Source organism: Cheilinus undulatus, linkage group 18, assembly GCF_018320785.1.
Source record: "Cheilinus undulatus linkage group 18, ASM1832078v1, whole genome shotgun sequence".
Classification (NCBI taxonomy): domain Eukaryota; kingdom Metazoa; phylum Chordata; class Actinopteri; order Labriformes; family Labridae; genus Cheilinus; species Cheilinus undulatus.
In genome coordinates this window covers 24370053-24397221 of record NC_054882.1, presented here as the reverse complement: position 1 = coordinate 24397221, position 27169 = coordinate 24370053, and the positions used below count along the sequence as shown (strand labels likewise).

The 27169-nt window shown below is 39.9% G+C and overlaps 1 protein-coding gene across 2 annotated transcripts; it reads left to right on the top strand.

Annotated features, from left to right (window-relative positions):
• The first annotated feature begins 1362 nt into the window (after positions 1 to 1362).
• c18h14orf180 (chromosome 18 C14orf180 homolog) lies at positions 1363 to 27169 on the top strand. Of its 2 annotated transcripts, XM_041812730.1 has the most exons (10): positions 1363 to 1830; positions 2556 to 2586; positions 9662 to 9748; positions 13058 to 13178; positions 16323 to 16353; positions 16470 to 16578; positions 23972 to 24138; positions 24257 to 24389; positions 24936 to 24962; positions 26512 to 27169. In XM_041812730.1, exons 1-10 carry the CDS (start codon positions 1678 to 1680, stop codon positions 26715 to 26717), a joined length of 1065 nt encoding a protein of 354 aa, XP_041668664.1. In that variant the 5' UTR covers positions 1363 to 1677; the 3' UTR covers positions 26718 to 27169. The 2 variants fall into 2 exon arrangements, with proteins under 2 accessions (XP_041668664.1, XP_041668665.1); XM_041812731.1 differs by lacking the exon at positions 24936 to 24962 and having other exon boundaries at positions 1364 to 1830.

The window sequence follows — 27169 nt, the reverse complement described above, 5'->3', positions numbered from 1 at the left end:
TCCATTCTTCCTTGCAGAACTGCATCAGGTTGCACAGGGATCGGTGGTGAAAAGCTCTTTTCAAGTCCAGCCACAAATTCTGCATTGGATTGAGGTCTGGGCTTTGACTCAGCCACTCCAGAAAATTCACCTTGTTGTCTTATATGCTTTGGGTCATTGTCGTCCTGGAAAATTACGGTAATCTTCTCCCAAGCTGTAGTTCTCTTGCAGACTGAATAAGACCATCTTATAGGATTTTCTCATATTTTTAAGTGTTTATTTTACCCTCTACCTTTACAAGAATTCTAGGGCCATTTGCTGAGAAGCATCCCCACAGCATGATGCTGCCACCACCATATTTGTGGTGATGTGTTTTTGGTCTTGTGTAGTATTTGGTATCCGCCAAACACAGTGTCTTGTCCGACGGCCAAAAAGCCCCATTTTGGTTTTTCAACCCAGAAACTCTCTCACTTGACCATGGAGTCTACCACATGCTTTTTGGTGAACTCTATTCAAGATTTAATGAGTTTTCTTCAACAGTGCCTTTTTGTTGTTGTATGCAGAATCTCTTCCGTCTCAGCTGCTGAAGCTTGTCACTCCTTTAGAGTGTCTTGGTGGCCTCTCACACTCATCCCCTTCTTGCATGGTCACTCAGTTTGTAAGCCTGATCTAGGCAGATTTACACATGTGCCGTATTCCGTCCATTATTTGATGATGGATTTAACTGGACTCTGGGAGATGTTCAGTGCCTTGGAAATTTTTTTCAATCCATCCCTTTGACTTATACTTTTCAACAACCTTTTCTCTGAGTTGCTTGGAGTGCTCTTTTGCCTTTGTGGTGTAATGGTAGCCAGGAATACTGACTAACCAGTGACCCAACCTTCCAGACACAGGTGTCTCTATACTACTATCACCTGAGACACATTCACTCAGATGATCCCCATGTCATTAATTGTGCGACTACGAGCACCAATTGGCTGGACCTCTGTTAAATTGGGTCAGTTTAATGGAAGCAAATATTTATGCAGTCACTTATTTTTTTTTCAAGAAAGCCAAATGATATTAACCATGATTGATTTATAGAATCAACTATAGGGTAAAACATCCAAGGGGTGAATCATTTTTGTAGGCAATGTAAGTCTTAGTAAATAAACACTGTAAAACACATGCACCCTTTATTTGTTTTATAATTAAAGCTTGAAGACTTGTAATCTCTCATTTCAGTGGTTGGAGAGGGACCCAGTGTGCTAAACACACTCTGGCGGAGCTTCTCTTCATGAGCAGAGCACAGATTGGTTAACAGCTCTGCCACTCAAGCAGCAAGTACTCTCCTACTTCCTCTGTCCTCCTTTCCTGGTGCAGCCTAGGAGGAGGGAGGGGGAATGGATCTTTTCTGTGTGAGTCGCCGGAGCTCCCTCAGCCTGCTCCTTCCCACCTGTCCTTGACTTACTGTTCCCAGACGAGACGGAGAGAGGAAGCTGCTCCAGCCTGCTCCTCCCTCCAGCACCTTTTTTCCCTGCTGTGTTTATGTGAGCAGCGGCATTTTATCTACACACCATTTTCTCCATGTCTGTGTGTGGCTGCTTTCTTTTTTTTTTCTACCTGTAGTGCTTCAACGGAGTGGCGAGGAGAGGAGCGTTTGTCCTCGGCTGGTGGAGCTCTGATGGGAGGCGGTGCTGGCTCTGGCTGGGACTGGGGATGCTGAACGGTGGGAGGGAGGGCCTGTTTGAGCTGGGACAGCAGCTCCAGCAGCAGGGGGAGTACCAGGCCGCCCTCCACTGCTTCCTCAGCTGCCTGTTGGGACTGACCCATGTGCAGAGCTTCAACTCTCTGCCCAACTGCCTCCACCAGGTGAGCCAGAAAAACAAGCACAGCCTCTTCCTTTCTTTGTCTCACACACCCATACATCATCTGCTTTATTATTTATTTGCAGAGCTTTATAAACACATTTACACCACTTCTCCTTTAGAGCATCATAAATTATCCCTTAGCACAGCATGCAGGACACATTCAACCTTGATATCAGCAACACCAATGTCAGCACTAACAGCACACTCCATCATGTGTCCCTGTGTTGACACTGTAGGGCCATTTCTGCAGGACTTCTAGTGGGCATGCTGCTAAATGAGGCATTGGATGCAACACTACTACACAGTAACGGTGTTAACGGACAGCTCACCCAGCTAAGAATACTATAGAATACAATTTACATCCAACCCATTGTTTGTGGGCTGTGTTTTGCTATTTCTGATGTCACAGGTATTATGGTAAAGCACTGTGCAGCCTGGCCAGAGTCTTAGCAGATTATTCTCTGGGGTAGTTTAGTTGTCAGTCCTACAAAGGCAAGGCTACAGTTTGATTCTTTTTAGTAGTAAGTAATGTCAGAATATAGCCCTTACTCCACAGCTCTGGAATGCATGATATGATGCTGACCAGACAGACGGTGCAGCAAGGCTGGAGAGAAGTTTCTTGTTTTGACAGAGAATGACATCATGCATACACACAGCCTGGAAACATGCTGGGAATAAATAATTCAATACTTAACCATGCCTTGGTTGTTTTTCTGTGTGTTACAGATCGCAGAGCTCTTCATCACTGAAAAGAATTGTATCCTTTGCACTTTAACCATCCTGTTTAGGTATTAGCAAGCAGGCTAACTACAAAACTAGCTTCTACTTCTGCAAGATCTTGTAAAGGATTATGTTTATAGAAGGCTAGTGATTACAGAACAATGTAGGTCTATAGTAGGAAGCGGTGTAAACTGAAGACGATGTCTGTTGGGGAGTTCATAATAACACATTTGTCCCTGAATTCATCATGCATTGTGTGTAGTTCAGGCTGCGTGTCAGTCCCTTAAGAGGATTTGTAGGCTCTTATCTCTGCACAACAGAGTGGAAGAGCACTAATTAACCTGTATCTGCACCAACTAGCCTGTTCATTGACACTTCACTGCCTTTATAAACTATATCACCATAGGACACAGAGATAAAAGAGAGGTGCTGAATTTCAGGATAAGTTACCTCCATGGCTCCTCTCCTTGTTACTGAGACTCTCCAACACTTAACTAGCCAGCTCAGGTTCTCCTCCTCAGGAAGGCTCTGATCCTGGCTGTCCAAAATAGGTCGATTTGCTGATCGTCACTTAGTCAATAGTCTGCCGTCAGCTCAGCTGAGAGGGTCATCTTCCTTGACAGGATTATATCTATTGACTTTCAACTATGTTTGTCATGGTACTAGAATTTTAAACTTTTCCATAATCAAAGTAAAAGTTAAACAATATTGATAACTTTCTATTTAAAAACTCTCTAAATAGAGGACCTTTAGGCATTTTAATGGATTATTTTCTCTCCTATAGACCTATCTCATAAATAGATGAACAGGTGCAGCTCAAAATATTCAAATATCTTGTAAAACTTATTTTTTTTCTCATAATTTACGTCAGACATTTAAATGTCCATATTTTATAAATTCATCTCATACAAAGTGAAACATTTCAAGACTTTATTGTTTTAATCCTGATGATTACAGCTCACAATAATCAAAAATCCACTATCTCAAAAAAACAGAATATTGTGTAAAAGTCCAATTTGCAAAGGTTTCCTGAGACTTCATTCTCTCACTGTGGTTCAGTATACACAACTAGAATCATGGAGAAGACTGCTGACTTTACAAATGTCCAGAAGGCAATCATTGACATCCTCCACAAGGAAAGTAAGCCACAGAAGGTCACCGTTGAAAGGGCAGGCTGTTCTAAGAGGTTTTATCGAAGCATATTCATGGAAAGTTGACTGGAAGGGAAAAGTGTGGAAAGAAAATGGATCACAAGCAACAGAGGTGAGCTCAGTGCTTAGAGGATTCTCAAGAAAAGCAGATTCAAGAACTTAGAGGAGCTTCACAAGGAGTGAACTGAGGCTGAAGTCAAGAGCTATCACACACAGACAGGTTCAGGAGATGGGCTACAGGTTTCGTGATTTTGGTTTTGAGCCACTCCTGAACCACAGACAATGTTATAAGCTTTTCACCTGGGCTAAGGAGAAAAAATCTGTACCGTTGCTCAGTGGTCCAAAGACCTTTTTTCAAATGAAAGTAAATTTTGAATATAATTTGGAAATCAAGGTCCTAGAATCTGGGGGAAGAAGTCCGGTGTTTTTAGTTTCCATAGTTGGTGATGGTTTGGTATGCCATGCCATTGAATGTTGGTCCACTGTGTTTTATCAAGTCAAGAGTCATTGCTGCCATCCGTCTACCAGGAGATCATAGAGCCCTTCATGCTTCTATCTGCTGAGAAGTTTAAGTAGATGCTGATTTCTTCTCCAGCAGGACTTGGCACCTGCCCAAAGTGAAGCTAAAACTACCATAAACTGGTTTTCTGACCATGGTATTACTGTGTTTGACTGGCCAGCTGACTGGCCTGGCCTGAACCCCGTAGAGGATCTCTGGAGAAAGATCAAGAGGAAGATAAGAGACCCCAGACTCAACAATACAGACAAGCTGAAGGCTGCTATCAGAGCAACCACGGCTCCATAACACCCCAGCAGTGCCACAGACTGATCCACTCTATGCCATGTTGCATAGATGCAGTCATTTGTGCAAAAGGAGCTCCAACCAATCACTGAGCATAATTTTGCATATGATCAACATTTCTGTATTATAAATTCTTTTTTGGCTGATGTTTTGTGATGTTCTAAGCCATTATCATCAACAGCAAAACAAAAAAGTCCTGAAGTATTTCACTTTATATGAGATAAATCTAGGATACGTGGAAGTTTAACTTCTTGAATTAATTTGCAGGAAAAAAATTAGCTTACATGATATTCAGTTTTTTTTTTTTTTCAGATGCACCTGTAGGTTTTTTTTTTAACAAGGGAACTTGGTACATTTAGCATTAATGTTTACAGAAAGTATTAAGTCATAACAAATGGTATTAAGGATTACTGAAAAAATATTACAGTCAACATAATTGATCATAAGTAATGGTGTTGTATCATTTCTTCCATGGTGCAGTATTTTTTGGTTTAGTTTAATACACCTCTGAAACTGTAACCACATCATGCCTGTTTATGTCAGCAGAAGAAAGGGGTTATTTTAGGCACTAATTCTCCAGACTGGAAAATGGCCAGTTATCCGTACCATGCTCTGTAAACCTTAGAGATTGTTGTGTGTCAAAATCCCAGTAGATTAACAGCTACTGAAATACCAGCTGATCTGGTACTAACAACCACAGCATGGTCACTCAAATCTCCTTTCTTCCCCATTCTGATGCTCTGTTTGTACTTCAGCACATTGCAATGACCATGCCTATATGTACTGATTGCTGCAACGTGATTGGCTGATTATATATTTGTATTAAAGGGTAGTTAAACAGGTGTAACTAAATTTTACCCTCTAAGACAGACATAGAGGCTGGAGTCAATGCATAGACATAGAGTCAATGCTTTCACTCCCATTTTGGAGCTGTCAGATGCTAAAAGTAGCTAACAGCTTCTCTTGGAGTTATTTATGTCAATTTAGTTGTGAATAAAAGGTGCTTTTGGATGATAAAGGATCTGGAAATCTCTAATTTTGTTTACCTCACTACATATCATCATGTTCAGGCCTACTGTAGAAATATAAATTTGTATTCTTGCTGATGCATAAGGAGACTAACCTGACATGTCAGATAGGCTGTTTCATATATCCATTGCATTGGATATTTCATATTCATCTGGAAAACCCTTCCATACTAAGCCTTGGGAACTTTTCAAAAGTTCTTGGAAGGTGACTGGACAAGCATTCTGTCACATTTATTACAGGACAATCAGAGCATCAAGACAAAATGAGGTTGTAGGCATACCTTACTCCATTAGTAACCTGAGCTTGACAGACAGGCGCTGTTATAGTTTATGAACGCTGAAGACTGTTGATAGATAATAGTCATGCAGAGGCCCAGCTGGGAGAAAACGTCTTTACCTTCATGAAAGCTTTCAGTGCCTTGCTTTGCTCTTGTTTTAATGAAGAAATGTGGTCCATTTCTGATAAAATGAATGCTATACTATAGCTTCATCCAAGCTAATTGCCACACCGGACACAGCCATTGCTATCCAGTACAACTAAACTCCGCTAGTAGCTGCCGCCTCATTCTTCTTAAATGACACTGATTAGTTAGGTCCGTTTTAAGACCAGGCACAATTGTTTCAGATTGGAGCTTTGCAGGATGGATCTGCCTGATGACAGACATGGAATCTGGCCAATCCATCTGCTTTGCAAGGTTATACGGAGACTGCAAGTACGGTATGTGGCTTTTTTCCCATGAATCCAAGAGTTGCTCACATTTGTCATGCATTTGTAGAGCTGTAGATGTTGTTTTGTGTTCTGTGGATTCTTCCAGGAAGTGAGGTGAAGGGTCAGTGGGCTCCAAATGGGAGAGGATGTGGGAAATATGTGTTTCAAAGATGTTTCTCAGCAGAAGAATGTGTACTGTCTCCCCATGCTATTTCTGATGATTTTTATAATTCTTACAGAGTTTGCAAAAACAGAGTTGACTTTCATGTCTGAAGTATCTTGATTTCATGCTGCTGCACTGGCTACACTCCAGGAAATATGCTGTAATTGGTGCAGTTGATAGTGATAGTGGCAGTGCCATGACCGATTAAGGTCTGATGTATTTGTTATCAGAGCTGGCAGGATCTACAAGTGACCTCTGGTTTGAAGCCAAAAGCTCTTTTGGCTGCTGAGTGTTTACTGATGCGTTGTTCTTGGAAAAATATGTCGACCCAGACGTTTTGACTTTGAACTCAAACAAAGGGAATGTCAAATAAAAATCTGTGCAGATCCTGTATTTGTGTTTTAAAACTTGATATGTAGCACAGAAAGAGTCTGAGAGGGCTCTGAATCAATACACTATTGTCAGGACTGATCACGAGATGGAGCTCCACTGGAAATCTCCATGAGGTTATTTTAGAGGCAGAGTTATTTGGCACGTGTGGTCTGGTTTGCCTTTGATAGCGTGACCGTTAATGCAAGTTCTTGTCGAGTTTAGGGAGTGCAGTCCAATTACCACTTGGTGTGTGTTTGTGCGTGAATATGTGTAGGTTAGTGTGTAGATGGCACACTCCCTGGAGAGAATAGTGTGAGGTTCCTGTTGTGGCATTGTTGTGGTCCAGCCAGGCTAAAAATAGCCCACAGAAGTAGTGCTGTGACCTTTGATGATGGCTATACTTCTAATCCTCCCTCCCATATGTCCTCCCTCACAGTCTCCTCACTCTCCCCACTGTCGGGTGAGTCCCTGGAGCTGGGTCAGGTATCCAGGTACATTTCTAACCATCCTGTTGTAAACAGCAAGATATAGTACCTGAAATGGTTGGTAGTGTGTAGAGAAAATTAATGTCACCCAGTATTCATTTTTGGGCTTGTATCCCTCTCCTGTAGACAGATAGGGCAGAGGATAGAGTCGGAAACTGGGAAGAAAGAGAGCAGGGCAAAGAAAAGAGCTGCAGACTGGACTTGAAGCCAGGCTGCCCACTTCGAGGATGACAGTCTCTGTAGTTCCTTTAAAAATTATTCACCCCTTGGATGTTTTACCCTTTTATTAATTTTATTGGCTTATTAATTTGGCTTATTTGACAAAAAAGACAACAGACCTCTTTAGTGTCAAGATAGAAACATATTTATAATAAGTAATGTCAGTCAGATAAAAATATGGTAAAATAAGTGACTGGAAAAAAATTGACCCCCTTTAAAGTGACTGACCTAATTTAACAGAGGTCCAGCCAGTGATGCTAGTGATCTCACAGTTAGTGAAAGGGGGATCATCCGAGTGCAATGAATGTGTCTCAAGTGATTGTAATATGAAGACACCTGTGTCTGGAAGGTCCACTCACTGGTTAACTAGTATTCCTGGCTACCATTACACCATGAAGACAAAAGAACACTTCAAGCAACAATGACTTCTGCCTGGGTTCTTCAAAACTTTATGGGCAGTGGCAAAGAGAAAGCCACTGTTGAAGGAAGCTCACACAAAACCTTGACTAGAGTTTCACAAGTTATGTGGGAAACTTCATGGTCAAGTGTGAGAAAGTTCTTTGGTCTGGTGAGACCAAATGGTGCTTTTTTTGGCCATCAGACAAGAAACATCATCACAAACACACCATCCCCACTGAAGCATGGTGGTGGCAGCATCATGCTGTGGAGATGCTTGTCAGCATCCCGCCCAGAAAGGCTTGTAAAGGTAGAAGGTAAAATGAATGTGGCAAAATATGGGAGAATCCTGGAAGACAATTTTGTCTGCAGAAGCTTTACAGTTTTGGAGAAAATATATTTTCCAACAAGACAATGATTTGATGCATACACGAAAAGTTACACAGAACTGGTTTAAAAACAACACGTTGAATATTTTGGAGGGGCCATGTCAAAGCCTAGACCTCAATCCAATAGAGAATTTGGTGTGGAACTTAGAAAGGGCTGTTCACAGCCGATCCCCATGCAACCTGACAGAGCTTGAGCAGTTTTGCAAAGAAAAATGAAGTAAAATTGCAGTTTCCAGATGTGCAAGCCTGTTTGGGGGTGAATGCTTTAAATAGGCAGTGTATTTTCTCAGTATTCAGACATAATCACTAGCCTTCAGGATCACCCTTATTACCCTCACTGTAAGCCACATTCATCTGATAAGTCAAGATTAACATCTTATTTCAAAATGTCTTGCATTGCTAGATATAGAGATAGTACATCTAGTTTCAAGACACTTAAGTAGAATTTTGCGTACCTCAATTTAGCTGTTATTTTTTGTTTTGTAATATCTTGAAATAAGATTTTATCTGGACTTGTAGGGTGAATTTGGCTTTGAAATATGGATAGACACATGGACACATAGTCTTGCTTTGGTTTAAGTTTTTGCAGTGAAACTTCTTTTAATGATAAGCGGTCTGTGTCTCTGTGACTCGATGGTGTCCCTATAAGAATCTAACATTACCGTGTCCAGATCTGACACTTGGAGCTCAGCATTGACATTTTTCTGGTCACAAAATACCTAGCTGACTTTAAGATCCAAGCTTTATAGCTCTTTAAAAGTAAAACCGAATATCCATCTGGCCACCTTTAATATAAATCACTTTATGTAAAATATTTTTGAGCAAATTTGTGAAGTAGATTGGACTTTATAGTGTTTTCCACATGAGAGATTTGGTGTTAAGTAGGACATTTAGAGCAGTGGGGCTGTGTTTATTTTAAGCATTCTCCATCTCATTGGTCTTTAAATTCACCTGACAAGCATCAAAGGTGTCATCTAACAGAGGGACGGACTCTCAGCAGGCTGAATGCTTTTGACAAAGTGAAGAGGATCTATTTTAAGGATGCTTTTTATGGAAACAAAGATGGCATTCAAAGTCATCAAAAGAGCTCTAAAACTCAAAGACAAACCAGATCTTTAAATGTGAATATTGCTGATAGAATGATGTTCACAAAATCAGATATAACCAAACAACTTGTAGTTTAAAACACATTTCAAAAAAGTAAATAATCAGTGACAGCACACCTCTTAAATCCAGACCTGGAGATCATATCTGTGCTGTGATTACACTCGTTCTGTTAGCCTGGAGGAGTCACTGTCAGGAGAGCAGGGGTGAGCTAAGCAGAGTGTCTGTTTATAACTTCAACAACTGACTAATCCAGTTGACATCTGAGACTGATCCTTCACCCATATAAAACAGATGGAAAAGCCCTGCAGTTCATCCAGGCTGAGAAAATGTTCTACGAGGTGGCACTGATCGAGCTGACCGCTCTCCAGGGGAGCACAGGCAAGTACTGCTGACTGTGGGACAGATAAACAGTATAGTTTAGTTCTTATACATGTACTTTATTACAGTGTTCTACTTTGACTGTCAGTATTTTTGATAACACTGTTATTTCCCTCATAACTTCAATGGAATGGTCTTAAAACTTGAAAATAAACATGTTTTCTTAAGTTACTGAGTATTGTTATGTTAATTTCACATGGGATCTTTTACCCAGTGTATATAAGGACAACAAAAACATAAACAAGCAACAAAAAAATTTGGAATGTATATTGTCATTGAATGGAGGTCCATTTCTTTTAAGGACATTTTTCTGGTGTTAAATAACAGTTTGCACTTCATTATACATATGTTTGTTATGATTAGTACCAAATTAAAAACCTCTCCTCTGAACATTCACAGGAATAAGTCGAATATCATTGGTTAAACACAGAGCTTTGTTACACAGCAGAAATGCTAAGGTGAATTTAATTTGTTTGTAATCTCAAAGCTGTTAGTACAGCACCAGATACACTAAAGCAGTTCAGTGTTTGGCAGATGGTGTTTGTAGTAGGCAGCTCTCCAAATTGGCTTCTGTGTGTGTGACGTGCATCCACAAGCTAACCTGCATATAATGTACAGATTAGCTCACAGTGTTTCTATGACTCTGAAAACAGCCTTTTGTACTCATGAGCAGGCCTGCCCACAGAACTGGCTGGGCCCCTGAAACACCCAGAGAATGGGTCCTCCCCAGTTGTGGTTTATTATCAATGCATGTGTGTTGGACCAGTATCATCAGTGCTAGTGTTGTAGCTAACAGTTACCTTATTATGGAGCTGGAAGTGTATCAAACTATTATTTGGTTCTGATGTTGAAATTACTTCTACATATTACTCTAAGCCCCTTTACCACTGTCTCCAACCATTTTTGCCACATTTTTATTTCAGTATTTGCATCTTTTAGCATATTTTTTCCACTTTAACCTATTTTCACTACTTTTTAACACCTTTTCACAACTTTCACAACATGACACAACTTTTTTGCCTCTCTATCACATTGTTACCACTTTTCACCCAATTTTTGCCTCTTTTTTTTATCACTTTTCACAATATTTCAGTGCATTTTTAACCCTGTTTGCCTTTCATAATGTTTTTTGCCACTTTAATCCCATTTTTTGGCACTTATTTCCCAAAGAGTTTTCACTCTTTGACAACTTTTTTTTACCACATTTTCTGCCATTTTTTACCAGTTATTTCCCTATTGTCCCTTCTCATTACCAGTTGACCAATTTTTTTCCACTTTTTACTGCTTGTCTATTCATTCATACTTGACCTAAACTAAACAATTTTTGCAACTTTCGTCCCATTTTGACACTCATTATCCTTTTTTTAACCACATTGTTCTGCCAATTTTTGCCACTTTTTAACTGCTTCTCATAATTTTCTTTTGCTCATTTCTGAACCTTAATAATCCATTTTTGCCACTTTTATCCAAATTTTTGCTTCTTTAATCCCATTTTTGCCACATTGTTACAATTTTTTACCACATTTTCTGCCAATTGTTGCCACTTTTAACCCATTTTTGCCACTTTATGCCCTTTATCATCACCAATTAGCCCATTTTAACCACTTTTAACTGCTTTTCAAAATCTTTTTTTTGTCCATTTACCTTTTGCTGTTTCATAATCCATTTTTGCCACTCATTAACAACTTTTTTATCACACTTTTTGCCACTTTTAACTGCTTTTCCTTTTTTGCCCATTTTTGCCTTTAATATCAATGTTTGCCATTTCTATCCCATTTTTTGCTTCTCTAACTCTGTTTTTTCTGCCACTCTGTTACAATTTTTTTTGACAATTTTCTGCCAATTTTTGATCATTTCAACTGATTTTTTCACATTTGCTCCTTCTTGTCACCATTTGACCCTTTTTAACCACTTTTAACTGCTTGTCACAATCTTTTATTGCCCATTTTTTTTAATCTATTTACTCAATAAACACTTCTTTTACTACATTTTTCTGCCAGTTTTGGCAACTTTAAACTCATTTTTTGCCACTTATCAACTTTTTGTTGCTTTTTGCAATGATTTATTTTACCCTTAAAGTTATTTCTGTTACTTCTACTTTATTCTCTGGAGTCCTAACATTTATCCACATTATGGCTTATCCGTGAAGTCAACAAAATGTAATGCATTCATCAGTGTGCCCATCCACATTGTAAACATAGCCAGAAAAAGGTAAATCTGTTTTAAGAAACGAGGTTTACATTTTCTTAAAAAGCCTATAGTTTTCTGAAGCATAAATAAATGAAACTTTTATTTCTGGTTTCTTTGATAAGAGTTGACATTATTCCCATCTAAAATAAAATATGGTCAACACAGATTAACTTTACAATGGACTATATGATTTTCCTCACCTCCTTGGGCCTCTCAGTTTGGCTGGGCTCCAGAAAAAGCTCCCCCTTTCCCCCCCTTGTGAACGGCCTTGCTCATGAGGCATACATGGAGTGAAGTCCCATTTGAACAGACTCCATCTTTGTTTACCTGGTGGAGCTTTAAGCGAGCGTTCACAGCGAGGTGGCTCATTCATCACTTGCTGCTCCAGACGTCTGCCTCTTCCTCTCTGTCTGCTGCTGAGGCAGCAGCAGCGCAGTGTAGCGTGCTGGGCACAGTGCAGGAGACGGGGGACAGACCGAGTAGAAGACAAATGACCACACTTGGCTCATTAGGAGCTTTGTGTAGCTACAGAATACTGAAGCTCCTGATTCAGCACTCAGGCTGATTGAATGCTGGACTTCTCCAGAGGCAGAGCTGGCACACAGCAGAAGCTTTCTTCGCTCCCAAGCTTCAAATGTCTTCTTTGTATTCTCCCACAGACAGAAACATGAATGTCATTGTGTGTTTTCTGAAATTGAAACACTTAGTGCGATGATTTATTTGCATTGCTTGTGGTTTGGATTACAGTCTAAACTAATTTCAGCTCCACTCTCCTACGTGTCAGGTGTGTGTGTACAGTACACACTGTATGTTTGTCAGTGTGTGCGTGTGTACCTCGATGTTCCAGTGGGCGTGGTGTGTGTTGTTTGACTCTCTTATCTGCTCTCTCCTGCCCTTATCTCTGCTCTCGTGTCTCCAGTCGTCAGTTGGCCCCACTCTGCTGATCAGGCTTAAAGTCCGCAGCAGCGCTGGACAGGCTGATTTCCAAAAAGTCATAAATTTTGGGCTTTATTTCTTAACTCCACAGAGAGCGGAGGACGTCGAGGAGAGAGGAAATAGACCAGCAGGAGTAAAGACTGAGTGCTTACTGTGATTCAATGCCCTGTGTGTGTGTAACAGGGCCTCAGGAGGAGGCGACGCTGGGCTCCGCAGGATGGACGAGCCCAGAGGAGATCTCGGAGCAGGCCTCCCAGGCGCAGCACCTCGAGCGGCTGGCCCAGCTTTGCATCATGAGCAAACAGTAGGTAAAACTGTGTCCTGCTGTAGATTCTGTGCTGGTGTGACCAACATGTTCTTTGACTTAAAGAGCTCAGGGGGATTATCAGGAGTGAATTGATAGCTTCATCAAGACACTTTTATGACTATTTATTACTGATTTTTAATGCAGTTGGAATGCTGAATATATGTGCATATGTGTACTTTATAGAAATGTATTTGACCCTTCAACACCCGAGAATAAGGCTAACTACGTTGTAAAAATACAGATGGTACATTGTTTTCTCTTTTCTCAATTTTATTACAGAAGCAGTCACGTCGAGCAATTAAAACTGAATTTATTCATCAAGGAAAACCTTTAGCTTAGTTTCTACAATTTAACTGAAATCCTTGAGATTTCCAGTGATTGTTTGCACATAAATCAATTGCAGTAATGTGATACCATTTGGTAAAAATGTGTTTGACACCTTGAGAAACACCCTTCTTGAGATTATCACTCTTATATATGTGTTTTTTTTAACCTTTCTTCAGTTCAGAAGTGCTATGTGTTTTTATTCTTCATGTTGTCTTTGCTTCTTTTTGTTTTTACTCCTTGGTCAACATCCTTCTGCATAATCCTGTCATATAGTATGACTCTCTGTACTCTCTGAACATTTAAATAGGCTTTATTTTCACAGCATAGTCAAAAGCAAATGGTTAAAAACACACTTTGACATGGTTCTGCCTTCAATCCTCTTAAATGCTTGATGTCAAAACATGTCAAAGTGTGTTTATAAGGTGCACATGGTGAAACTGAAGGCGTTGTAATTGTTTAAAGAGAGTGCCCTGAAGTTTTTGTCTTGTTCACTTTATAACTATATTAATCCATTTCCAAAGACCATCTCAGTCATACTTACCATGTTTCATTTAACGAGCACCTTGGCCCTGCTTAATGTTAAATATCCTGCACTGTCTCTTACTGCTTTACTGTATCTCAAATACTGTAAGAAAGCTCAGTGTTGTAAAAGCCTCACATTAAATGCCATTTGAACTCACTAATCTACTTTCCGTACTAAAAACTAAATTTCTCTATTTACCATACTCAAATGCTGCAAGTAATTAATCTATTCACTGTTACTAGAATGCTGTCAGAAAGCTCACTGTGGTAAAATGCCCTACTTCTTATGCATATTTGCACTAATGGTGGCTGGAGCCTATCCCAGCCGTCATTGGGGGAGAGGCGGGGTACACCCTGGACTGGTCGCCAGTCAATCACAGGGTTGAAAAATAGAGACAGACAACCAGGCATGCTCACGGAGAGAACCCATGCGTGTACGGGGAGAACATGTAAACGGGAAGTGAACCAGGGACCTTTTTGCTGTGAGGCAACAGCGCTAACCCTGTGCCGCCATGCAGCCCCGGTTATCTACTTGTACTGATTAATCTACTTACCGTACTAATTACTTATTTTATCAACTTACTGTTCTTCAATATCGCAAGTAATCTATCTGTTCACTGTAACTCAAATGCTGTAAAAAAGCTCTCTGTGGTAAAATGCCTCACTTCATATGCGTATTTGCAATAATTACTCTATCGTAGCAATAACCAATTGAATCTATTTACCGTACTCTGACACTTCAAGTAATTGATCAATTCACTGCAACTCAAATGCTGTAAGAAAGCTCATTGTGGTAAAATGCCTTACTTCGTATGCACGTTGAAATAATCAACTATCTTAAATGATCTTATCTACCTCATGTGATTCTGCCCACATACTTGCATGTTTTATACTTCTCATCATGTCTAGTCAGCATCCTTTCACTCCTTGCACATTATGCAAACATACCACCAATGCTTACAGACTTGAATATTCTAGAAATAATACCTACAAGAGCTTGCACATATTTAAATCTTAGCTTTTGGTTATTTTTTTCAGTTGATTTATTTTTTGTATTTCATGTTTAATTCCTGTAGCCCCTCCGTTAAGCAGGCCTCTTGCACAACATAAAGAAAGTATTATTTAAAAAGTATTCTATCCTACTCATATCTGTGGCACCTTTCTGGAATGGAAATTTTTTGATCTAGATAAACCCTGTCCCTGAGTGTTTTTACCCAGCGTTGAATTTCCCTTTAAGATGTGAAGAAAAGAGACACCGCGTTCTCAGTGAGCGTCACAGGAGGAACTCTTTAACTAGATCTGCTGTCTCCTGTTGCAGGGACACTTTGTTAGGCCACTGCATGAGCCTATTTCTGTGCCTCTGTTGTCATTGTTGGGATTGGGCCATTTAACCTGATTGCCAGGGGGGCGGAAGGTTTGCTTCATTAATGCACAGAGCGCACACTTCAATTTAGATGAGATGTTTGGTATTGTGCATGAGTGGATCGAGAGGATTGAGTTTCTGGCTGAAGCAGGAATACGATTCTGCTCTTTGATCTGTCCTCCAGTCTGTGTTTGTGTCTTATTGACAGAAAGTTGTAACACTTCCTGAATCTTTAGTGATGTCATAGGAAGTACTTTGGGCAGGTGAAGGACTTTTCTGCCGATCAGATGTCCTCTTAAAGCAGCGCAAGCCGACACCTGTCCATTACTAATTGAAGTGTGGCTTTTGAACATCTGTCACACTAAACAGAGCTTGCTCTACATCTACAGGCACACGTGAGGAAGCAAGGCTGATCACCGCCCTTGGTGTGACTTTCTGAGGCAGATATGAGTGGAACAGCTGGTAGATCCTCCATATGCCACATCACGTTCACCTAGCTTAGCACCAAAGAGAATAGCTGCAGAAAAGGGCACAAGTCAATAAACCCAACCTGAGAGCGCCATGCCCTCTGTAACTCACCCAGTGGAATAGAAAGAAGTGAGCGCTGGCAGGAATAAAAGGTTTCCACTTCCTTCAGTGTCTAATCTCAGCACGCACATGTTTAAAATTCTCGTGCTGCTGCTTTCCAAACAGTGAAACCGATACGCTTGCCTGACAGTGAAGCATGGGTCAAAACATTCAGTTCAGGTCAAGCGTTGTTGTTGACATCAGAAACATCTACAAGTTTGAACAAAGAATGTGCTGGGAGATTTCTGCAGATAATCACACATTTAGACTGCTTTTGTTCACAGCAGGTGCAAAGCATTTTACTCAGAGCTACTGATTACAGCAGAGCAGTGTTTAATGTTGCCATTTTTCTTCTCTTTTAGACCTCATCTTGCTCTGGAATACAGCGGTAAGGTATGTACATCTTATCACTCTTTCTGCTTCCTCTCTAGATTTATGGACAAATTAAAAATTTTACTACGCTCTTGAGTCGACTTCAACCCTTCTCTGCCTGTTAATTAATCTTTCAGGCTACAAAAATCCACCAGAGGGCCTTTGGGAATGACCACCCCATTACAGCCAGGAGCCTGGAGCTCATGGCCACCGTCTATGCTGAGATCGGCAAGACTGAGTACTCAGGTAAACACTAGGGCTGCACAGCACCAGCACATATTCTTTATGTGGTAACTTTTTTGGTTTTGTGATATCGTGGTTTTTGTAAACCCAAACTACAAAATCGTTGGGACATCATGTAAAATGTGTATCAAATCAGAATACAGTGATTTCAAAATATATTCAATTAAAAAAGCACAAAGACAACATATTTAACGCTTGAATTGATACATTATTGTCTTTTTGAATATACATACATTCTGACTTTAATGCTTGCAATATATTTATAAAAAACTTGGGACAGGAGCATGTTTATCACTAAGTTATATCACCTTTTCTACTCACAACTCTCTAATCACTTGGAGACTTAGGACACTAACTGTTGAAGAAGTATTGACAAATACATTTTTTTCCATTCTTGCTTGATATACATTTTAAGTTACTCAGCAAGGCTGGATTTCCATTGTTGTTTTTTGCGCTCCATATGTGCCCTATATTTACCTTAAAAAAGGAGGTTATGTGATTGGCAGGGTTTGTTAGTTTGTAAGTTAGTTTGTTAGTTAGTTTGTTTGTTAGTTTGTTTGTTAGCAGCATAACTCAAAAGTTATGGATGGATTTTGATGAAATTTTCAGGAAATGTCAGAAATGGCATAAGGAAGAACTGATTAGATTTTGGGACTGATCCGGATCACCGTCTGGATCCAGGGATTTTTTAAAGGATTCTGTACTATTGGGAGATAGAGCTAATGTTGGAGGTTTGTGCTCTTCCAGTGCTCTTCTAGTTTTAAAGAGTGACAGGTCTGGACTGCATACTGGTCAGTCTTATACTTGCACACTTTTACTGTGAAGCAATGCTGTTATAACTCCTGCAGAATGTGGGTTGGCATTGTCTTGCTGAAATAAGCGGAGAGGTCCCTGAAACAGATGTCTTGATGCTCTAGAACTCGTATGTTGCTCTTAGGCTTAATAGTACCTTCGCAGATGTGTAAGTTACCCATGCCATGGGCAGTAATACACCCCCATATCATCACAGATAATAGCTTTTGATCTTTAGCCTAGAGGACTTAATGGCCATGATTTACAAAAACAAAAGCACACTCATGAGACGACAACACACTTTTCCACTTTTCCACCCATCTCAGATGAGTTAGGCTCAAAGAAGTAGGTGATGCCACTTGATAATGTTGATCCATGGCTTTGACTTTGCAGGTAGAGTTTTGACTTAAATTTGTAGATGCAGCAATGTGCTCTGTTAACTGACAATGGTTTTCTGAAGTTTTTATGAGCCCATATTATAATATCCATCACAGAACAATGCTGGTTTTTAATGCACTGCCACCTGAGGGATCAACGGTCACAGATATTCAGTGTTGGTGTTTGACTGTTTGCCTTACATGCAGAGATTTAATAAAAGACTGTAGCTAGGGAGATGTCTGCATTTCTTGAAACTGAATGTTGACGAGTGTTGTTCATATATTGATGAACTACTTGGTCACACAGTCTTTCAAAATGTGGAGACCCTGCACTATTGTTGATTGTGAACAGCTGAGCCTTTTAGGAGTGCTCCTTTTATACCCAACCACTGTACTATCACCTGTTACCAGTTAACCTACAGTGCTGTGCAGAACTTTGAGGCTTGTTTGGCCAAAAATTGAGGCTAAGGAAGACATGTAGTGGCGAGTATGTACACCTTGGGTCACCATGGAGCAGGGAGGAGGATTGACACAACCCAGGTCGTGCTCTGGATGTCCTTTCATATCACCAGGGGCACTGGGAGTCTGGGAGCAGAGTCCACACTTTAAGGGTGGAGTAAGGGGTGGATATGGCAAATAAGCATGGCCTAGGACACCATCTGGGAAAACAGTACTGTTTTCATGAGCCCCTGGTCATGCTATGGCTTTCACATGGAGCTTTTAGCAAACTCTATGTGAGCAGGCTTTCATGTGCTTTGCACTAGGACTGGGAAATTAATCGAAATTTAGATAAAATGGCAGTATGTCCAACTATACATTCATCTCCATCCACCGCTTATCCTGTGGTGGGTTGTTGAGTATATGTCCAACTGCAATTTTCATATTGCACAAGATGCATTTTTTGAGGCAGAGATGTTGTGCTCTACATGTTATCTAAACATTCAAGTGTCATTTTTTTCTAGGACTATTTGCAAAAATCTTTTTTTCATTATTTTTATGTAGTTTTGTCATATTGAAAATGAGAAACTTCAATGCAACACTTCACATCAAATTTTCAATGAATCCAAAATAATGGCAATGAATTTTTTTTTTTTTCAGAATTGTTTAGCCTTAGTTTCATCTACCAAATATCGTGTTCAGTATAGTATAGGATGACTTATTTTTTGTCAAGAAATACACAAGATAAGGAACTTAGAATATAATCACATGTTAAATCGCAATCACAATATTATGGGGTAAAAAAAAACAAAAAAACAAAAAACAGATTATTTTCCCAAATCGTTCAGCCATGTCTTTTTCTTCTAATCCCGCTGCCATAAGCCCTGATCAGTGGAGGGCTGCAGTGATAGTTGTCCTACTAGAACTTTGCCCATCCCCACACAGGATCTCTGGAGCTCAGCTCAGGGATACCACTGGGTTCTTGGCCACCTCTCTTACTAAGACCCCTCAACCTGACTGTTCAGTTTGGCTGGGCGACCAGCTCTTGGAAGAGTCCTGATTGTGCCAAACTTGTGTCAAGCTTTCCTTCGAGCATAATCAGTCTCTCAGTCCTTCCTGTTTAAAAACACCCTGGCAGCATGATGCTTCCATACCAATGCTTCACTATTGCGATGGTATTAGTGTTGGGCAGGTGATGAGCGATGCCTGGTTTCCTCCAGTTGAACTTTTGTAGCCTTCTCCAACTCTGTGCCTTGGAACAGTCCTGTCTATGAACTCTGAGGGCACTTCCTTAGACCTCATGGCTTGTTTTCTTCTCTGATATGCATTGTCAGCTATTTAGCCTACTATAGAGAGGTGTGTGCCTTTCCAAATCATGTCCAATCAATTTAATTTACCACAGTTTGACTCCAGTCAAGGTGTAGAAACAACTCAGAAAGAAGAGAGAAATTGGTGGTACTGGAGCCAGATTTCAAGTGTTTTTGCTAAGGGTCTGAATGCTTATGTCAGTGGGATTTTTAATTTTTTTGATTTCTAATAAATTTGCCAAATAAGAACTGTTTTCACATTGATTAATGAGAATAAAAATGCTGTCTTTTTATGTTAGCATCAGGCTGCAAAAAAAAAAAAAACTGAAGAAAGTGAAGGGATATGAACGCTTTCTTAATGCAGTGCAGCTAAACTGAAAAAAAATCTGTAATTTAAAAAACTTAATTCCAAGTTTTCTTAATCCTCAACAAAACACACAGTTACTACATCCGCCAAGGAGGTTATGTGATCAGCAGGGTTTGTTAGTTTGTTAGTTAGCAACATAACTCAAAAAGTTATGGACGGATTTGGTGAAATTTTTTAGGAAATTTCAGAAATGGCATAAGGAAGAACTGATTAGATTTTGGGAGTAATCCGGATCACTGTCTGGATCCAGGAATTTTTTAAAGGATTCTGTACTATTGGGAAATAGGGCTAATGGCGGAGGTCTGCGCTCTTCGAGTGTTTTTCTTGTTCATGTATGCTATTCAAGTTGTACAATTTTCAGATCTTTCTCTCACCTAAACAATGGCAACTTTTCAAAGCTATCAAAAAATGCATTTAAAAGTTTTTAGAAAATTTCAGAACAACCTCCTTAAATCTTACCGAGTTGCTTATTAGTGTCCTAGGAGGCCTGTAAAAAGCCACTGGATAAATCCCAGAGGGATAAAGCCTCAGATTTCAGCACTAATGATAGTGTTGACAGGCAGTAGTGAGAGTTTTTTTGCCTTTATGCCAATGTTGTGGACAGAAAGAGCATGAAGCAGCTTCATCACATGCAACAATCACACTTGTCATGCACTGGTCACATGACACAGACGTCATCACCCCACCCTGCTAGCTGATGTTGATTTTCCTGATTATCTATTCATTCACACACAGTTCAGCCCAGCTTTAAGCAGAATTTTTACAACAGGAAAAGGTTTGGATAAAGTGGGGGTGAAAAATGTGTCCACTGGAATTCGCACATGCAGCTCAACATGAACATTTTGTGTAATTTTCAGACTCCCTGTACATGTGTGAAAATATCAAGAGACTGTTCACATTCAGCCTCTAGAATAATGCTGGAGCTTTCTTCGTCAAAGTGCACACAGCACAGTGAGGATGTGGTTCAAAGCAGTTCAGTCAGCCTTGTCAGCCAATGAAGATGCTGAATTAATAAACACTTGCCGTCATGTTGGACACAAGAGGTTGTTTTAAGCAGAGCTACAAAGAAAAGTATCCTTGTGACAGTTTGAGGGCACACTTGTGTTGTACAGTATGTATGCTTGGCTTGCATTATGAGGGAACAACAGTGTGACTGCTTCTGAGCGCTGCATTTTTGCGAGGAATGCTGCGGTGTTAAAAGCAGTACGCAGAAAGCGACTGTGCTGTTGAGTCAGCTCATAGAGGCAGTGGTGCTGAACATGAAGACAGGCCGGAGCAGCGTATAAAGATGAAGATTTACAGTGTTTCCTGTTGTTTGTCTCACATTGTCTTCAGTCTGTCTGGTGAAATGGTGAAAACAGCGCTGGGTCAGAGAGCGGTTATGGAGGTTTTAGCGGATCAGGACGCACAATGTGCACTTTGTGTTACCCATTGTGTTTTGTTTTGTACACAGAGAATTCCTCTTTGACCCACAGGGAAGCAGGGGTCAACAGAGGCACGTATAACTGTTTACTGGTGTCCCTTAGATACCAAACATTGAACTGGGTCAGCCTCCCTTCTGCCAACAAACTGCTCACATGTACTTGCAGGTTGAGTTGAAAGTCTTGACTGTAGAAACACATATGTGTTAATATTTTGAAACTATAATGAACTTGAAAGGAATAACTCAAAAAGACTTCAGGATAATATCAATTTATTCATGTTTGAATGGTCTACCTAACCAGTTAACCTGCATAAAAAGGATACCAATCTATTTCAAACAATAATAAAATGTTACATCAATTTTGAAATTATCAATCACTTTAAAAATAGTGAAGATGGAAAACTAAAGTTGAAATTATAATTTGATTCTTGGCACGTTGTCTGTGCCCCGGTTAATATCTGGCCTTTGGCTCCTCCTCCCATGTCATTCCCCATTGTTTCTCTCTTTCATGAAATATTTGAGAGTTCAAAACTTTTTCATTAACTTAGGTCAAATCGATATGCCTTTTTTTATTATTGGTTAAATACAGTGCCTACAGAAAGTATTCACCCCCTTGGATATTCTATCCTTTTATTGATTTATAACCCAATCATGGTATAATTTGGCTTTTTGACAAAAAAAATCTTCAGTGTCAAAGTGAAGTGGGCAATGGTTTAAACTATTACTGTGTAGCTTTTGCTGTTGTCAAGTCATTGTCTTGCTGGAAAATAAATCTCCAAAGTTATTTTGCTCTTTTCAGCTGCATTAATTTTACCCTCTATCTATACAAGCCTTCTAGGGCTGGCTGTTGAGAAGCATCCCCACAACATGATGCTGCCACACCATGCTTCACAGTGGGGATGGTGTGTCTGTGGTGATGTGCAGTGTTTGGTTGTGTGCCAAACACAGCTTTTTTTGGTGGCCAAAAAACAGCTCTTCGGTCTCATCAAACCAAAGAACTTTCTTCCACTTGACCATGGAGTCTCCCACATGGTTTTTGGTGAACTCTAGGCAAGATGTAATATGAGTTATTAAGTTGTTGTTAAGTTGCAGCTTATTTCAGTAAGTCTTGTTTTTCTTCGCTACAAAAAAAAAGACTTGTTGCCTCTAAATGTTTTATACATGCATGCATCTTTCCAATACCTTAAGTCTTTGGATACAGTATACCACAGGGCACTGAGGTTCATACAAATCTTCAGGCCCTAGCTTATCATAGTACTTGATAGGATCAAGTTTGCAGGCCTTCATTTACCACGTGGACTAAATTATTGGCATATCCTTATTTATAAGGCGACACTTAACCTACTTCCATCGTACTTTGTATGGTTTGATTCATGTGAAAAGTGCTTGGAGCTACAGCCTTCGCTCTGTGACCTAGTCACAAGACTTATTTTTACTGTCTGTCCCTGAAGTGCATGTTGAAATGGGTAAGAGGAGTTTCAGATAGCTTTAAATCGTTGCAGGAGGATTTTGGTCTCAGTGAGTTTGTCTTTTAAAATCTTTTTAAAAGTAGAGTTTTTGGGTTTTTTTCTTTGTTTATATTGGGTTTTCATTAGACATATGATTATACTTGTTGTTTGCAGTACATATTGCAAACAAGTGTACACTCAAAGACAATAAGGCGGCTGCAGTTTCCCTTCCCACATCAACCCATCCCACCCCAGCACTACCCCAACTGCACTGTCCCCTCAGGCCCAGATCATACATATGTGATTGCGAAGTGTGAGAGAAAAACATGTTTGTATTCAAAATGTTTTCACCGATGACTTTTTGCCCCGTGACCCAGGATTGGTCAATCTGCATTTGTGTTTGCTCTGTTTGTGTCTGTAACTGTTCAGTGTGCTTAAAAAAGTTTTATAGTGCATGATTTTTTGGCTCACTTAAAGGGTACAGTGGTAACTTCTGTTCTTGCCTCAGCTGCCATGGACTCTTTATAAAAAGATGCACATTTCATTACTCCACTGACCTCAGTCTTCTTTAAGAAACACATTTATCCGACATCCACAAGAGTGAGTCTGTTAAACGTGAGGCTCACCCAACATTTTAGTCAGGAAAGTCTGTACCAGTTTCAAAGATTAGTACAGATATTTAACTCTAACAGATCTGTATATTTAAGATATCTACGTGCCTGTCTGCATCTCACTCTTTCAGTCGATCTTTCCAGCTGAAGCAATCAAGCTGTAAAAGACCAATAACTCTGATACATTGACCTATCAACTGATTAAATCATTGATTAGTTTGGTCAGATGTTAAATTACAGTGCCTATAAAAAGTATTCACACCCTTGGCTGTTTTACCCTTTTACCTATTATATAATTCCATCATGGTCAATATAAGTTGGCTTTTTTGACTAAAAAATTTTACAAAAAACGTTTCAGATAAGGAATCAGGCTGAGGCTCAGTCATACCTCTTTGGTCATTGGTAACACTTTACAAGTTGTATCATTGTTCAAAATACACGTATTTTATAAAATGTGTTAGCTGTTCTCTCTGGCACTGAAAGAGTTAACTCTAGTGTCTTGACTTTGCATTGTTTGCTTGTTTAACTTCTTATGTTTGACCTCACCTCTGACTGTCTCCAGAGCGGTCTTCAGGCACCGCTGTGATGCTTCACTCGGTCCCTTCTCATGTGTCATCATGGTTTTCTCTCTAGACTCCCTGGGTCAGTGTGTCTCTGCACTGTCCAAACGCTTCGCTGCTGCAGAGTCCATCAGAGACACCGTAAATGGTCTTCCTCATTCCCATCGAGAGAAACATTCAGAGGTCCGTCACAGAAAGGACTCCCACCATCACCAACAGGAGGACACCCCAAAGACTAAGGTAAAGTTGAAACACCTGCAGGCGTCTTCAGCATCAGGAGTTTGTTTGTGAAAAAGCTTTTCTTTTTTTTTTAGAGCTTAGTTTGTGTAAACTCATCCTTATATCTTTGTCAAAGCAGGTAACTAATGGCAAAGTCCCCACCTCCATCCTAAAGAGGCCAAGTCCAAACTACGGGTCAGAAACAGAGCCCAACCACAGGAGGAAAGGGGAACGCCGGGTTAGATTCAGGGAGCCAGAGACCACAGTACATGGTGAGAAACAGTCCACACTGCTGGTCAAGATGTGTTTGTACATCCAGAGAGAACATACTGCCCTCTACTGCTTTAACTCCTCGACTAGACTAGTCCAGTCATTTCATATCACATATATTGTACAGCTCAGTGTTTACAGAAGCAAAGAAATGCATGTGTTCGGTCATAATATCAGTGTTATTTGGCTTATGTTTACATTTTCTCTCAATTGTTGACATTCCAGTTTTTAGTTAGGCCCTTAACCCATATGTCACAGCATGTACTTGGCAATAAAGCGAAACAACAAAATTCATTAACAAATCCTCTGATTGCATCGTAAACTATTGTCCTCCAGGGATTCTATACTATTTAAAAATAATGCATTGCTGAGAGACTCCCAAACATGAGCAAGTGATTTACTCTTGGTGATTAATTATGCATGCAAATGAGGCTCCATGGAGTCTGTTCCAGAGAGATAGTGGGGTCCATGAGGGCACAGCAGCCGGTTAGTAGCTGCTGTACATCACAGAGGCTGACTGACTGTCCTCCTTTCTGTCGGCTTCACAGAAATTCCTTACAGTGACTGTTTAGGTGGTAAGTCTGTCTGAAAGAATCACTGCTTTAATGTGAACCACTGAGTTTAATTTAAACCACTGAGCCTCCTGGATGTTCATATGGGTGGCAAAGGCATAAAAACAGGGATATGGGCTAAATGTGAGCTAAAGATGTCTGTTTAACTATATTCACAAGGCAGTTGTTGTATTAAAAACTCAACAAAATTAAAAAGTCTCAAAATTGGTTTTCATTCAGCTCTTGTTGATTGAACAGCAAAAGAAAAGACGGTTACAGTGAAAATCAAGAGGAGCACAAGCCTTTTTTTTATGGCTTCACATGAGGAAATGTGTTGATGTGCAGTCAACACAGGTGGAAAAAGTACAAGAGTATTGTTCCCAAGTAAAAGTACAGTTACACTACTTAAAACTTAATTAAATAGAAGTAAAAGTACTGATTTCAAAATGTGCTTTAAAAGTATAAGTACCATAACTTGAGTAAATGTAATTAGTTACTTTCCACCCCTGCCATTTACATTGTCGTCTCAATTCAGTCATTAAAGAAAGCTAGTCAACAAATTTTCTCGTGAGAATGTTTGTTTACAGAATTTGCACACCACCTAGTGTCAGACATTTTTTATACATTAAAGCACAAGCTTCATGGTCTCACGCTTTTGATTTAAAAAAAAAAAAAATTTATCTCATATTTTGTAATTTTTTTTTAAAGATTATTTTTGGGGCTTTTTGCCTTTATTTAGATAGGATGGCTGAAGAAAGACAGGGATATGGGGAGAGAGAGTAGAGGGAAAACATGCACAAAACAACACCAAGACCCTGTATCAATTCAGCGACCAGTGAGGATTATTGCCTTTATATGGGCGGCTGCTCTACCCACTGAGCTAAACCAGTACCCTATATTTCGTAATAAAGGATGGCTACTGTCATAAAAGTCCTTAAAGCTACCATTAGCATGCAAACAGTGCTGCTAGCTAGATACCATTGCTGTTAGCAAGTAATTATCATACTTCCTGTCTTATTATTTTAGTGTCAAATGTTTATGTAAGCTTTGAGGTGGTTAAATGCTAATGTTAGCTTATATCTAAGAGTACAGATATGTACTTTTTTCTTTTTGTTTTAAAGCAGTCTGATGGTCCTATAGATTTTACCAGTAATTGTAATTTTAGTTAGTGATCAATCGGGAGGCCATAATTGTAAAAGATTTGTCCTATTCCACATTAAAACAATTAGCCAACCTGGATTAAGACTGTTCATTATTTCAGTATTTGGGCTTAACCACTCTGAACATCATGTCGGAGAAAAATGGCTGCTATGTGAATGTGGTGGAATTAATGTCACTTGTAAATAATCCTGTTTCTTGCCACGCTAACTAAAGCTTTTCACTGTCACTCCACTGTTGCATTTTAGCAATAATTAAGAACACTCCAGACAGCTTGTTTGACACAGCACCTTTTATACATAATCACATGAAATCCTCCTTAAAAAAACATCTCTCTTGAGGCTGATGCACATGTGAAAATTTAAACACCCATTAACAAACCAAATATGTTTAAACACTGCTTTCTTATTTGCAGCCTATGAGACGACACCCTCCCGCCCCCACCTGGCCCTCTTCACCGCCCTCTTCCTGCTGATGTCATTCCTGGGCGTAGCCATGTACTGCACAGGACGGCGGCGCCCTCAGCGGGTGTGCGAGGATCTGGAGTCCGTCCTGGCCGTCTACCTGCTGCACATGAAACAGCTGCTGTGGGGCTGCTGGATATGGCTGACCATGCAGTGACTAAGACCGACCACAGGGGGGGACATAAAGCCCCTTGTTTTTTTTAACCCCTCTTTTTTTCCTGTCTTTGAAAGAGCCCAGGCCTGCAAACAACCTCAGCCATTTGTCTGGGCTCTTATACGGTGGTGTTAAACCGCTTTGACAGAGAGAAAAGGGAGAAATGTGTAATCCCAGAAAAATGTAGCTTCCATGTCTGTATGTATATATGTATTAAGGTGGTGCAAACACCACTTGTTATTTAAGTTGTCATGATTTTGCACATGTTGATGCTCACATATAACGCTCACTTGATCACCACTAAGCATTTAATTTCCAGCTCATGTCACAAACTGTTGTATGTGAGTGAATGTTCCCATGGAATGCAAATATATATTTTATTACAGTGCAAGATTTGTGTATACCAGATATAACACAACTGAATGTGTACATACAGCTCAATATATTAAGGACTA